The following is a 15,920-nucleotide window of genomic DNA, read 5'->3' as shown; positions in this document are numbered from 1 at the left end:
CCATAAAATAAATTATGTTTATTCTTAGATACTCTTTTTTACTTTATTATCACTTATTCTGAAACAAATAATTATTTATGCATATGACTTAAGGAAGTCTTCTTGATGGCCAAACATTAAATATTTAATAGCAACTTATCTATTTATGCCTGATAATAGATAAAAAATCGAAGTTCCACATTTATACATCCTGCAGGAGTCAAAAGGACGAGAAATACTGTTAAAATGTCGTCCCCGTCAACAGTTAATCAATCTTTCAGTTATTTTTATTTAAGTGTATTCAAAAATATTATGTAGATAGGTACATGAGTTTTCCTTAGATATTGCAGAAGCTGATGAGTAATTTGTTCGCATTAATTGTTAGATGGGTACAGTAAATATACAGGCTGTCCCATTTTAAATTAGCAACCAATTCTCCAAAAATAATCTTCATATACTAAAGTAATTGGTTTCGGAAAGAAGAATCGGATAGTGGCCCCTAATTTGATCTTGAGCTTGATATTTAAGATCATTTGTAAAATAGAAACCTCTACTTTTGATTTCGGCTGAGGAATTCAACATTTTGCTGCCTTATTATTGAAATAACTTCTGAAGAACGTCTATCAAGAGAAAAGCCTCAAAGCAAAATTGCAGGTACACAGTTTCCGAATCCAAAAAATGTCAATAATAGAAAGTGCTGTTTAAAATTCCAATTTATTTAAGGTCCAATTTTAAGTAACTATGGATATAGATTTCCTCTTCGTACCCTACAACTTTTGTAGAGGTGATGTTTAGTTTAAGCACTTTCCCTGACGAAGTTTCCAGGTGAGTAATTTAAAATGGGACAGTCTGTATATCAGAGTGTTTAGTCGTTACTTTATTACACATCTGGGAAATAACTGAAGGGAGAATATTATGGAATTGCGAATTACTGCCTTAATAACTTCCGTCGTTCCTTTTGATCTCTCATTTCAGCGAAATGTAAATGTGAGACCGTAGCATAAAATATAAAAAATACTTTAATTACACCTTTTAATACACCTAAATAAAAAATAATAAACAAAAGCTACGGCAGGATTTTACTTTTGAAGTTCAAAAAATATTATGAACTGTTTGATACGATACGGCGAAATAAGTACAAGGAAGAAGAAAAAATTAATGTATCATCATCATTTACGTCGACTGAAAATTATCGCTGTTAGGTAGTATTAGACCGCCTCTTTTGTTACCCGCTAGATAATAAATTAAACTTTAAGTTCCAGTTTTGTAACAGATTGCAAAGTTAACTTCTTAATGCAAATTTAGTGGCTGAATTGAAATCTTCGCCTACGCAAAACTTCCTTATTTAAAGTAGAAACTGATTTCTGCAGGATAACATGATAAAATAAAAAAAGTTCACGAAAAGTCTGGTCTGAAATAATAATTAATTTATGGAAAGCATGTTCGGATTTCATTTGCCATTTCAAACACTTTTTAATAGATACAGTTATTTCTTCAAAACTGCGAATATTTATTTCAATTTAAGTTATGTAACTGTTGTTGTTCATTAAGCTATGACATCATTCTAAAGAAATCGTAAAAATGTAAAATCATTTTATTGAAAAAGTATCCCAGAATAAGTAGCAGTCTTCTACAGATGGTAAGCAAAACATATCATAAATAAAAAGCATATATGCTTTTGTATAAGGCAAACAAAACTTTAGACAAACTTAATAGGAACGAGACCAAGGTTTTGATGCAAGTCTAAAAATAAAAGAAGAATAAATTAAGACAATGTATAAAGTACAAGAAGAATAGAAACACAAGATAAGATTCAAATTTCTGCTATTTTTTGATAACGGGACGATATTTTGAAGTCATAGGCTAAATACCTGTATACAGTTGCTAGTTGGGCATTTTTGCAAAAAAAAAACAGGTTTAGAAATCTGAAAAATTAAGTTTTTGGCCACTACTTTTTATCTAAATTGACAAAGTTTGCGTTCGTAACTTTTCGGAATTTGTCTGAAACTTTGTCTGTTTCGAAATAGGCTTTTCGTTAGCGACATTTCGGTAATAAAGTTTTCAAAGACTTTGAAAACCTTCGAAAAAAGTAATCAACTGTAAATCTCCAAGACGAACAGGAAAATCACTTAAAAATAATCGAATTATTGATAATACAATTTTTTAGATCGAACTTTCCTCTTCTGATGGCTATACTGTAAAGCCAATAACGTAACAAAACCCAATAAAAAATATTTTCGTTTCAGGCAAATTCAACATAATCCTGAAGAGATTTGCTTACCTACGCCATGGATGTGAAATATTAGTGTTTTTCTTGGCTGATTGAAAATGAAGGGATGCATCCAATAATAAAGGTAAGCTGACTTCAAAACTGCCACTTTGTTAACATTATTGCTAATATAAAGAAAATAATAATTCTATCTAATACTTTGCGGCCTAATAGCAAAATACATCAAAGAACTGTGATTTTGATAATCCTACAATGTAGATTTAAATCGCAAATTTAGACTGTGCTTGCAAGACTCGTTNAACCTTCTTAATGTTTTAACTAAAACCATTGAAGAAGGGTAGCAGCACGGTTCTGTTAATTAAAACTGTTAATTGCGACATTATTTATAGAAATTTAATGAGACGCTTCTAAAAGGTCGTTTACTGCTAATATTTTTCTTTTAAACTATAACGAAAAATGAAAAATGTATATTTTGTACATAAACATAATACTTTTTTATCATCTCTAAAACTAGTGGACTAATTCTGAAAGTTCCTTCATTCTAGGATTTATATTCGGATATAAATTTACGGCATTCTTCTTCTTGTGGAAGCGTTTTCGTTTAGAGCTTAAGCGAGAGTATTCTCCTAAAAAGCGCTCAACTTCCAATTTCTCCAGATTTTCTCGAAAAGTTTGTATTTCTTCAGCATTCTTATGAAGTTTCAATTTATTTTNGTGGACGATGTCATCATGTTTGATCGTCGTAGAGGATCCGTTTCTCAAAGGGAGAGCCGTCTGGGAGTGTACGAGGGATTGAATGAACTCGCACAGATTGACTCTGATTTTTTGTCATAAGTTATCGCAGGAGATTAATCTTGGCGTTACGGCTGTGACCCCGAAGCAAAACAGCAATCCAGTTACTGTTGGAGACCTACATAGATACGACTAAGAAAACACTGCCCAGCAAGTGAAATTTATTCCTCAGTACACTATATTGTGCGTGAATCAAGATGAAAACCTCGAACTGTGGCAATAAAGAGACTGACTGTTTCATCTCGTATAGCGTTGAAAGTCAACCAAGTCTCACCCACCTTATTTCGTCGACCTAAACCCATGCGGCATTATTTCTCAAGAATGATGAAAAATTTCAACGGAAAACATTTTTGCGATGCAGAGGGTGTCAAAAAATCGCTAGAACCGTCAATAATGTTATATATGTTACAGTATACTAGATATTCAGGTACATGGTGATTGATCCGATTGCTCTTCATTTCCATAAAAACGCAGTCGTTGTAATACTACCTTCGTCAGACGTATTGTATTTTCCTATTTCCATAATATAAAGTGTTCTTAGAATTTTTTATTTTGACGGTATAATGTGATAAGTAAACAGATGCCTGTAAATGGATGCTAGAAAAATTTCCGACTTATCGGTATCGATGAAACCTTAATCTAGGACATGACTGATCGCCGTAAGCATCTAAAGGAAAAAAGTGATTGATATTTCTCGAAAACTGAATTACCTAACTATAGAAGAGAAAAACGATACCCATGAATAATTTATTTAGTAAGAATTGTATATTATTTATGTAATGTGCTGGATTCCAAAAGAATTCGTTTATTCAATAGTGACTTATTTCCATATAAAAAGCAGAACTAGAATAAATAGAAAAAAGGTCTAGACTTGGTTTAACTGGAAACTGGTTATTTATCATTACATTGTAATGTTAACTCTATATCACAATTTACAAAATGCTAGTTATTCGAAAAGTCTATTGGGTATTTATAATTTGAAAATTCCAGCTTCAGGAGTTATTCGAAATATTCGCACACCTCTGGTAAAAGCATATTATTAATAAAACACATTCTGCGTTTGGACAAGTCTACCCTCAATTTCAACCCTCAAGTACCAAGTAGATTTTCGCGAAGAATGTAGTCAAATTTGAAAAGCATCGCAGGTATTTAATTATTATTCATCTTTATTAAAAAATACAAAATCTTACTGGCGAATGTTAAATGGACGCTAGGGAGTACGTTTTGCGTATAAGAAAATTGGCATCATTAAGAGTGAACGATGTCGCCCAGAAGCTGCATCAGCATCAAGCATCGCGAACTGGCGCAAACTCAATTTTATGCAAACCGTTATAGCTATCGCGCGACTACTAGGTTGTATGTAGGTAGGTGATGATAAATCGAGCGACTCCAATTGAAATTTAAATGCAGAAATCCCTCGGGTCCAAACGGCACGGTTTGCGTTCGCAGGTACCTCTACTTTTGTGACTCTCGATCTCTGTCAGCGTTGCAAATGGAAATTGTGTACCAATGTTTTAACAACTTGACGTTTAGCAAATTAAAAAAGTTGGATATCGGAAGCAATTGCGAATGCTTGAAACATCGATCGCAATTCACTTGTTCGTATTTCGGTTACTCTGATCAAGTTACAAACGATTAGATACGAAATTTTTAGAGCGCACTTTTAGATGAATTGATTTGTACGACTTTATTTTAACAATTTTGTTACTAGAGCTCGATGATTTTTGAAGTTACGTATATATCTATCGGTTAATGTGTGCTCCACATTTCTGGCATGCACGTTCCAATAATTGTAGGTATTCTAATACACAGACGCAGTGATTGTTACAAAAACGTTTTACTAATGCAGCATAACAACCTGAAGAAGCTTTTCCTTGTACAACATCACATTTTGTTAAAATATAATAAGAATCTATACCGTACTGCTTATTTAAGCTTTGATGTGCTTCATGATGGTTATTCGAAAGATATGATAGATTTGCGAGTAACGTCACAAAACATTAAATTTAACATAAAATGCCAAACTTTAAAAAGAATCGAATCGATAGGAGGCCTTGTTGCTGGAAAATCACTTAGGCAAATTGGGAGACTACCGAGGGAATAGAAAATGACGAAAGTTTGAACAATTTCGTTTTCACATTCAAAAAACAACCTTAGCAGGATTCGCCTCTTTGTAAAATTAAAGGTCTTGTTTGTACGAATTTGAACAAATCATGTAATTATATATATACAGTAGGCAAATCAGAAAGTTTCGTCTTGATTAACATCAGTTTATCGCACCTTGCTCTGACAAGTGAATGTAGATTAACGAAATGCAAATGAATTTTGTCACTTTCAAATTTATTCTGACCGCTCAACAAGATTATGCTGGGTTTGCATAATTTTCACATTCATCTGTGCGTTTCGCGGTTATTACAATTCCTAACCCGCCAGGAAAATGCGTGCGAATTACAGCCGATGTCATTTTCACGAACAGGCCACAAACGCATAGTGAAGTGAAGCTGGAGAATCCGTTTTATGGTCGTGATATGTGTCCACGTGATGAGAATTTATTCAGGAATACGAGAACTTAAACTAGGTACGATGAGATACATAGTCCGTCCAACAAATACACGAACTCTGAGCTTCTACGATTGCGTTACACAATCTGGTTTCTTTGACGGAGTAAAGAATGGAAATGAAAAATATGTCGAAAAACTCGATCCTAAGTGAATGGTGCGCTGCTCACTTTCTTTATAAAGTTGTCCATCGCGAATTTCTTTCTGAAGAACGAGTAATGTTCGTAGAAATTGTTGCATGCATCATGATAATGCGCCTAGACATCGAACAGTAATTGCTTCTGGAGAGTAATTCTATCACCACGATCCCTACTCACCAGATAGTTCTACGAAATTTCTTCTTGTTACCCAAATGTAAAATAGTCATGTAAGGGTGGCACTGGAGGACGTTGGAACGATAAAAAGTAAAATCATGAGGCAGCTAAAGACCCTGGTCTCTGAAAACTTCCAGAGATATTTAGAACAGTGGACACGGCAATAGGATAAGTCTATCTTTGTGTCGAAAGTTAAAAATTGGTTCGCTCCAATCTACCTATGTATTTGTTGTATCAGTTCCATATCACAACCTCAAACGGGTTTATCCCATTTAATCCTAGAATCTGAAGAAATCTCTACTTTAGACTACCCTAATTGATACATAGATTAACCATTATAATTTCTCACGGAATTCGAGCCAACCTTTCCTGACATAAAGTTACTTCTTATAATGAAGCTCGTTTAACTTTTAATCGTAAATTTCTGGCCTGCTGTGGCTTCATATCTAACAAAGTTTAGAATCAATACCTTTCAAAGAGCCTCTCACCGCGATAAAAGATGATAACGCTTGTCAAGGGAATTTGTTTCTCAGAAAAACAACCTTTTAACGGCTGGGGACGTTTATATGTGAAATATGAGCATCTTTATGTTTGCCCAATAAAGTTTGTTGATGTTTTTCTCTCCTTGTTTCACTTTGAAATGCAAAATCGATAACAATAAAAATTCCAACAAGTCTAGAAGTAGCGAACTCTCTTATTAAAATGTTTCAAAGACTTTCAGACAATAGCAATTGGAAATTTTACTACACGGAATTAAAAATTTTATCATTTATTTTTTTAAATAGAAACGATCACCAGCTCAAGAACTTTTTTATTTTCCGTTATCGTATGCGTCGTTCCGTTTTATCTTCCTATTGCTAGTTTAATATATGTATGCCTGTTAAAATTGGTTTTCCCCTTATGGCAGCTCTGAGCTTCAGTTGTTTGTTTACAAGAAGGGTCGACGTCTACGCTACGGCTTAAAAAAAAGTTTTAAATCAAATCACGTCTTCACTATTATTGACGTTTAAACGGGTCGTGAGTTTCCATTCTAAAAAGCCAATTGAGTAACAACAGATTAAATTTTCATTTAACTTAATCTATAAAGAAAACGGCACAAACACAAATACTATATTCAAGATTTCCTGAAGAGGAGCATTAACTGATTAAAACGTCGAGCACTTGCAAAAATGAAAAGGATTAGATTTGTTTGTTTAGTAAATTTTTTCCTGGAGGTACTTCTAGAATGACTCGAGTCTTAGACCGGTTGTCCACGAAGCCGAACAAACTGTGGTCGGACGGTTCGGAAGATGATTAAAACGACGTGAACCGTACTTAAGTTTTTTATTCCGTATAAACCATATCGAGCGCAATTAAAGTACCTACATATACAGAGAGTCAAAATGTGGACTTCGCGTGATTAGGAAAATGTAGTTGAATAACAAAAAGGCGCTTGTATCGACTGCATCGCTTTTGAATGCATCCGGATATTTACAGCAATCAGCAAAAAGATGCGTTTAAATGTATATATTATATTTTCTCTTCACATATGACAGATTCAAGTCTATGAATTGAACATAAAAAGGAAGTTTTCACACACATGCAGCGTATGTATCCTCCATGGCCCTTCTACAACACTCACCTATACGTGGTCGATCTTTATCGTTCAACTGTCGTCGTTCGTTCCGACTTCAGTCTGATCGGCTTCGTGGACAACCGGCCTTAGTTTGAAATGAGTTCTTGTATTTTATCCTAAAAAGACTTGAGAAACGGTAGCTGGGGAAATAATTTTATTTCATGTCCGACAAGACCCTTTCTTTTCCTCTCTTTTAAAATGATTCAAGTTCTTTTCTTTCCCTTTTTTGTTGTTAATTATGCAAAGTTTTGAATTATTTGTCGACCATGTTTCTTTTTGATTGGCGTTAAACGAATAATGTAATTATTTTTACACAAGTTTCTGCCGAGGGTCGTTAGAAGCTGTCAAAAAGATTTTCATTCCATTCATTAAACTTTTATATTATAGTATAATAACGAACGTAAATACTTGAATCAATCTTCGTCTGTTGAGCGTTTATAGCGAACTATAAATCTGTGAATAAACGACAGAGTTTGTTCCTGAGAAACTCAAAAGTAAACATTAAGTGGCACAATTCTTCATGTCAGTACGCTTCAGTAAAATTATATCAAGATTACTTTCATACTAAACAATTAGAGATAAGGATGTTTTCAAAAAAGAAACATTTTTTAATTGAATCGAAGAAAACTGTATTTAAATTGATAAGGAATTAATTATTATTTTGAGCCTTCTCCTCCGAACAAAACCCTGAATAACCTTATAGTTGGTGCAATGCTGAACCATAACTGGATAGATTAAATAAGTAATTCAATAAAACTAAGACAACACCGGAATTTTATTATAATCATAAATTTATTATTTTGAAATAGTAAAATTTCATGTAGAGTATCACATTAGTAGACATAGATAAGTTGTGTTCCTCACTCGGTGTGGTTTCCATTTGGTAATTTTAGCACAACAAGATAGATTTAAGATTAATCAAATTGGCGATGTAGTAGTGACAACTGAGGCGTTGTAACCGCGACTTAATACGATACGTTTACGTGTATTATCAAATAATCTAAAATGAATAGACTTGATAATTTGCGTTGAAAGCTGCTTTAATGGTACCTACCAACACGGATTCCATTTTCTAATGCTAAATCCCATTACGATAAACTGCGTTCAAAAGTGGTGTCGTACATTTACGGAGATAAATGACTATGGGGAAGCAAAAGTTGTTACAATTTTGAAAATTTTAAATTCTCATCATATATTATGTACCTACTATATTATCCACGATAGAAGTTCGCAACTGTGTACCAGCAAGTATAAATCAGATAAAGGTTTTACCATAAGTAAGTGGAAATGTTTCTCATTTTTTGTTTGCGGATGTAAAAATTGATAAGAATTGCAATGCAAGGTATGCAATTTTGATGGTATTCGTAAAATTAAACTAACAAATTGAATAAAAAACATGGATTTCAATCGTTGAATGGGCAATTAAAAAGGCAATTTCTCTCTAAACCCTGTTCGGGATTTGAAAAAACAAGCGCATTTATCTGTTTATTCAGTTACATTGGAACACAGCAGAAATTGTTGCACTGCCATTTAAATAATGAATCGATTGCGGCCAGTGCGATATCTAGATTAAAATTTTAATGACAAAGGCGCATGAGGCAAATGTGAGGATATTTATCAATTAATTTTAAAAAAAGAACTTTTCCCTTTTTCGCTCGGAATCTGCAAAAAAACAACGGCTCTTTGCCCTAATTGGTTAGAATCCCACACAAAATTGTTCATAAGCAAATTAGCTAACGCAATATCCAGCTTTTAAATTTCTGAAAAAAAAAATGTAGCAAGGAAAGAATTCAACTCGGAACTTTGATTAATATAACATTGTTAGAGATTTGGAATATCTGTATTCCGAACCAAGTAAATACTTTTGTAATATTTACGTAAGAGACATTCTATATAGTTAGCTTTATTTTGTCCTGGAATGGTTTTAAACAAACCTTTGAGAAAAGGTCTACACATTATATGTAAACAAAACTCTACATCAAAATTTAAGCTATACTTACGTGTAAGCTTTTCTTCTTAAAATAACACGGTTCCGTTGGTAACAAATATTTAACAATGTCTACAAATTCGCTTAAAATTTTGCAAAATGTTTTCATTTAGAAACAATCGCGTATATAAACTAGACAGTGACCATGAGCTTTAACCTTTAAAACCAGATGATTGCTTACGCTTCCGCAGTTTGCTATCGCCCTAATTAAAGCGATATTAGTTAAAATCGTCACTGTGTTGAACTTTTCTCGTTTAAAAATAGGATATGAATTAATTTAATTATTGCGACACTCGTCCAATTTTTCGTGTTGGATTTGTTCTGTTATATTTTTAATTTCGATTGCTGTAATGTCAAGTTTTTGACTTTTTTGATGTTTTACAAAATCTTAAAAATATGGAAAATTAAAAATATGATAGATGTAATAATAATATTTATTATAATTATGTATTATGACATTAGAAAGATATAATTTTATATCCGTTGCCCCACGTGAACTGCAGATAGAATAATCACTTCTTTATCGTTATACTAACGTTTAAAAGGTCAGACAACCAAAATCATAAACAATCTAATAAAAAAAGTACGCAAACGAAGGATTCCTGGTTCGTTATTAGCAATTCAAACTGTAACTATATATTTTTCAACAGGGAGAATACCTTTTATTTCAGTGACGTTTTATTTTATTTATTTATACTTGAATGAAACTATTTCAAAACATTCTATGATAATAGTAAAATTAAAGCCAACAAGTTCAGTTTGGCTTCAAATATTTGTATGCACGTATAAAAGCCTAGTCAATTGTGAGGCTGTAAGAAACTTACCACTGTGAAAAATTTATCAGTTTAGTAGTCAATATCGATCAAATTGAAGTAGATACTTTATTTTTAGATATTTTTAAAATTACTTCTTCTTACGTAAAGCTCTTTTAGCAACAGGCCTAATAGCAAAATACATCAAAGAACTGTGATTTTGATAATCCTACAATGTAGATTTAAATCGCAAATTTAGACTGTGCTTGCAAGACTCGTTTCAACGGATACAATTATTTATTTTTTCTCTTATGTGCACGTATTGTGCCCTCTTCGAATAGCCTCCTATAGCTCTAAATGTCATTTTCGTCTTTGGGTCTAGGATTTACATATTATGCCTGAATTTCGAGTCAACATCCCATTTCGTTTGGATACCACAACCCTCTGACAAACGGAGGGACGGATAGTGTATCTCTAGATTTATTGTCGCCTTGGATGATGAATGATGAATTTCTTGACTACACTTAGTAGTTCAGTGACATTAAATTAAAATATCAAAACTAAATAATGGATATCTATAAACAAACAGTTCAGTCTCTAATAGCATTGATTCTTCAGCAAATACGGAAATTGAATAATAATTTCTTTTGTTTTTACCTATTTATTTAAAATAGACATTTGAAAGTTTCCTTATTTTTGTTTTCATTTATGTACAAATGTATATCAAGGTTACTATAAAAGTTTTATCACCATAAAATAAATTATGTTTATTCTTAGATACTCTTTTTTACTTTATTATCACTTAGTATAATAACGAACGTAAATACTTGAATCAATCTTCGTCTGTTGAGCGTTTATAGCGAACTATAAATCTGTGAATAAACGACAGAGTTTGTTCCTGAGAAACTCAAAAGTAAACATTAAGTGGCACAATTCTTCATGTCAGTACGCTTCAGTAAAATTATATCAAGATTACTTTCATACTAAACAATTAGAGATAAGGATGTTTTCAAAAAAGAAACATTTTTTAATTGAATCGAAGAAAACTGTATTTAAATTGATAAGGAATTAATTATTATTTTGAGCCTTCTCCTCCGAACAAAACCCTGAATAACCTTATAGTTGGTGCAATGCTGAACCATAACTGGATAGATTAAATAAGTAATTCAATAAAACTAAGACAACACCGGAATTTTATTATAATCATAAATTTATTATTTTGNACACAGTTTCCGAATCCAAAAAATGTCAATAATAGAAAGTGCTGTTTAAAATTCCAATTTATTTAAGGTCCAATTTTAAGTAACTATGGATATAGATTTCCTCTTCGTACCCTACAACTTTTGTAGAGGTGATGTTTAGTTTAAGCACTTTCCCTGACGAAGTTTCCAGGTGAGTAATTTAAAATGGGACAGTCTGTATATCAGAGTGTTTAGTCGTTACTTTATTACACATCTGGGAAATAACTGAAGGGAGAATATTATGGAATTGCGAATTACTGCCTTAATAACTTCCGTCGTTCCTTTTGATCTCTCATTTCAGCGAAATGTAAATGTGAGACCGTAGCATAAAATATAAAAAATACTTTAATTACACCTTTTAATACACCTAAATAAAAAATAATAAACAAAAGCTACGGCAGGATTTTACTTTTGAAGTTCAAAAAATATTATGAACTGTTTGATACGATACGGCGAAATAAGTACAAGGAAGAAGAAAAAATTAATGTATCATCATCATTTACGTCGACTGAAAATTATCGCTGTTAGGTAGTATTAGACCGCCTCTTTTGTTACCCGCTAGATAATAAATTAAACTTTAAGTTCCAGTTTTGTAACAGATTGCAAAGTTAACTTCTTAATGCAAATTTAGTGGCTGAATTGAAATCTTCGCCTACGCAAAACTTCCTTATTTAAAGTAGAAACTGATTTCTGCAGGATAACATGATAAAATAAAAAAAGTTCACGAAAAGTCTGGTCTGAAATAATAATTAATTTATGGAAAGCATGTTCGGATTTCATTTGCCATTTCAAACACTTTTTAATAGATACAGTTATTTCTTCAAAACTGCGAATATTTATTTCAATTTAAGTTATGTAACTGTTGTTGTTCATTAAGCTATGACATCATTCTAAAGAAATCGTAAAAATGTAAAATCATTTTATTGAAAAAGTATCCCAGAATAAGTAGCAGTCTTCTACAGATGGTAAGCAAAACATATCATAAATAAAAAGCATATATGCTTTTGTATAAGGCAAACAAAACTTTAGACAAACTTAATAGGAACGAGACCAAGGTTTTGATGCAAGTCTAAAAATAAAAGAAGAATAAATTAAGACAATGTATAAAGTACAAGAAGAATAGAAACACAAGATAAGATTCAAATTTCTGCTATTTTTTGATAACGGGACGATATTTTGAAGTCATAGGCTAAATACCTGTATACAGTTGCTAGTTGGGCATTTTTGCAAAAAAAAAACAGGTTTAGAAATCTGAAAAATTAAGTTTTTGGCCACTACTTTTTATCTAAATTGACAAAGTTTGCGTTCGTAACTTTTCGGAATTTGTCTGAAACTTTGTCTGTTTCGAAATAGGCTTTTCGTTAGCGACATTTCGGTAATAAAGTTTTCAAAGACTTTGAAAACCTTCGAAAAAAGTAATCAACTGTAAATCTCCAAGACGAACAGGAAAATCACTTAAAAATAATCGAATTATTGATAATACAATTTTTTAGATCGAACTTTCCTCTTCTGATGGCTATACTGTAAAGCCAATAACGTAACAAAACCCAATAAAAAATATTTTCGTTTCAGGCAAATTCAACATAATCCTGAAGAGATTTGCTTACCTACGCCATGGATGTGAAATATTAGTGTTTTTCTTGGCTGATTGAAAATGAAGGGATGCATCCAATAATAAAGGTAAGCTGACTTCAAAACTGCCACTTTGTTAACATTATTGCTAATATAAAGAAAATAATAATTCTATCTAATACTTTGCTTACTCTATGTTTCAAAAATACCTTTTTACAAATATGAAACTTTTTTAGTTTTATTTTTCATACGGTAAGCCGGCAAAAAAATAAATAAAAACAACTTATTGATTTTCTATTATCTTGGTTTGCCTTTCTTTCTTAATTATACATATTCCTATTTCGCGACAGAATTACATTAAGTAGCCTTTCAATAAAAGCAAAATTGTAATTTTTGGTTTCGTTTTGAACCCGGCCATGAGATCCATTGACTGGTGCCTTATGCTTTGTGCATTTTGCAATTCCTTAAATTGCTGTTTGAATTCTAATATTCTATGAAGTTTCATTTTGTAAATCATTTTAATAAACATAATTGGAAATACTTCAATTCATTGTTCATCCTAAATTGGTCTGGTGGTCTGGAGACTAACGTGAGACCACCGTTACAATCGTACTTACACCATTGTAAAAATTATGAAGTAATGGGTTATGCTGCAACTTTCCGATATATCATTTATATACTTATATGTGCAGAGTTTGTTAACAAAAAGTTTATAGATAATATCTTCTATGATACTACGACTAGGTGCAAATTAAGTTAAAATTTATTACCCTAGTTTGTGTCCAGTTGCTTATAATCCATTCCTCCTGCAGCAACCCTTATACAATAGAGAGTAATTCTCTATGCTAAAGAGGAAGGGTAGGTATGTACATATATAGATATAAATATAATCAATTCAACGATTATGATCAATTAGTTGTTGCAATAACTGTAAATATTTTACGTTGAAATTTTGTTTTCTTTCCCTGACCAAGAAAGTTTTAAACTGCCAATAATTTAGTACATCAGAAATTGATCCATTTTTGGTCCTCAAAATTAAAAATGGTAACGAAAACCTAACTATACTGTTTTATACAAAATTTTATCTTCTTATGTAATAAAACAAGCAATATTCTTAGTTTGCATAATCCATTCACTACAACAAATTAATTATACCAAACAACGAGAAATAACATTCATTGTTTGCATGTTAAATCACCGATAAACCTCTCCGAAGGAGTTTGATAAGCTTCCTCTTATATTTATTTATTTATTTATTTACATCGCTTAACCCATTTTTTCATCAAATATACATTTAACCTTTGATTATAAATTAGTTGAAATACAAAAAATTTAGTAACGTCAATCGTAATAACAAAATGCGCTTATTAATTTAATTGCAGTAATACTTCTTCTCAATACGCATGCTATCAAAAGCATATATAAGACATCTAAATGCAAACATTAAAGTATGAAGTATGAACAACAAGTTATTGTTATCTTAAAGTTACAACTACCCGATATGTAGCTATACATGGTTAAATGGATTATAGAAGCATTTCCCTTTGCAAATTTCAGTTTCCTTAAAACAACCCTCCAGTGTTGTTTTATTTTGTAAACGTACCCAAACTTCGCGCAACAAGTCGCTTCGTCCAAATAAAATGTTATTAGCTCTAATTAACTCTCAGTGAAACATTTCCTGACGATCGGGGACAAAATCCAATAAAATTACTCACCACGGGAGATCTGGTACCAAAGCTTGAGATTGTTCGTACACACGAGAACACAATTGATCGTCGTGTTGCGACCAATTGAATTGGCAATCTAAACAATTTGTAATTATTTGCAGCAATCAACTGTCCGTAACTCAACACTTTTTTGTATCGCGACATTCTAACGCAAAATAAGCAAAATAAAAATCAATGACAAAAGAATCGTTCTCTAAACGCGCGTCTTAGAGAAAACGACTGAATACTAATCAAACGATAAAGCCTTACAAGTATCGATGTGAAGAATACCCGGACTATGGTCTCTGACGAAAGCTCTAGCGTGATAAGATACTGATGAACTCTTTGCAATTTATTTTACCAATTTTTCTCAACTACAAGTCAAAATAATAATAAACGTGTACACATTTGATTTTCTCCATTTTCACACAAACTTTGCCTGATCTTATGGCGTTTAGTGACAGTCGTAGATTGTTTAATTAAATGTTGAGGACTTGCGTTTTGTTTAATTGCTCCGGTTTATAAATAAATGAAATTCTTAGAGCGACAATTAATGAAGGAAAATCAATCAATAGATAGTATCATGTAGATAATTTAAATTAAAACTTTTTTATGTTCATGGACGCTTTTGACAGACTTCGGATTTTGATCGTTCTTCAATCTCACTTTTATTATTCTTGAGATATTTTACATATTTCTAATACAGAATATAGTTTTCGTGAGAAATTCTAGTCTAGTTTTTGTTCCAGAGTGTATTGTACATATATAAAAGTTAACGACCAATTAACTTTTTTATTGTTACTTAAAATGAAAATACATTAGATAAGGGTTTCAATTAAAGCAACGGAATGCTTACTATTAGAAATGATTGGTTAACAGTAATTTTTAAAGTTTTTAAAACAAAGGCAATTCTAAGTAATTCATAATTTCGTTTAATAGACCTCAAACTAGAAAATGTTATTTTATTTAAAAAATTCTTAAAAAAAAGATTTTCATTTAGCATGCTTAAGTTACCCGTAAATTATGAAATACACGAAAAATAATTTAAAGGCTTAAAACAGGATTATAATTGAAAGAAAAAAAAATTAAGTATAAATAAGGACTTTGAAAGTAGCAAAAATTATCTGGCAGGACTTATACAAGACCTATTTTTCGACTCTGGTAATTATATTTA

At 31.8% G+C, this 15,920-nt stretch overlaps 1 protein-coding gene across 1 annotated transcript in view; it reads right to left on the bottom strand.

Annotated features, from left to right (window-relative positions):
* The window catches only part of LOC108739410 (delta-1-pyrroline-5-carboxylate synthase), a 51,333-nt gene extending 36,285 nt beyond the window's left edge, over window positions 1-15,048 (bottom strand). Inside the window, exon 1 of the mRNA XM_018473302.2 lies at window positions 14,756-15,048. Within this exon, the coding sequence (XP_018328804.1) occupies window positions 14,756-14,911 (156 nt within the window). The 5' untranslated portion in view covers window positions 14,912-15,048. The remainder of the gene's footprint in view (window positions 1-14,755) is intronic.
* Window positions 15,049-15,920: the final 872 nt, after the last annotated feature.

The sequence above is a fragment of the Agrilus planipennis genome, unplaced genomic scaffold, assembly GCF_000699045.2.
Source record: "Agrilus planipennis isolate EAB-ADULT unplaced genomic scaffold, Apla_2.0 scaffold123, whole genome shotgun sequence".
Classification (NCBI taxonomy): Eukaryota; Metazoa; Arthropoda; class Insecta; order Coleoptera; family Buprestidae; genus Agrilus; species Agrilus planipennis.
Note: the sequence above shows the minus strand (reverse complement) of the source record. Positions and strands in the feature narration are given on the sequence as shown.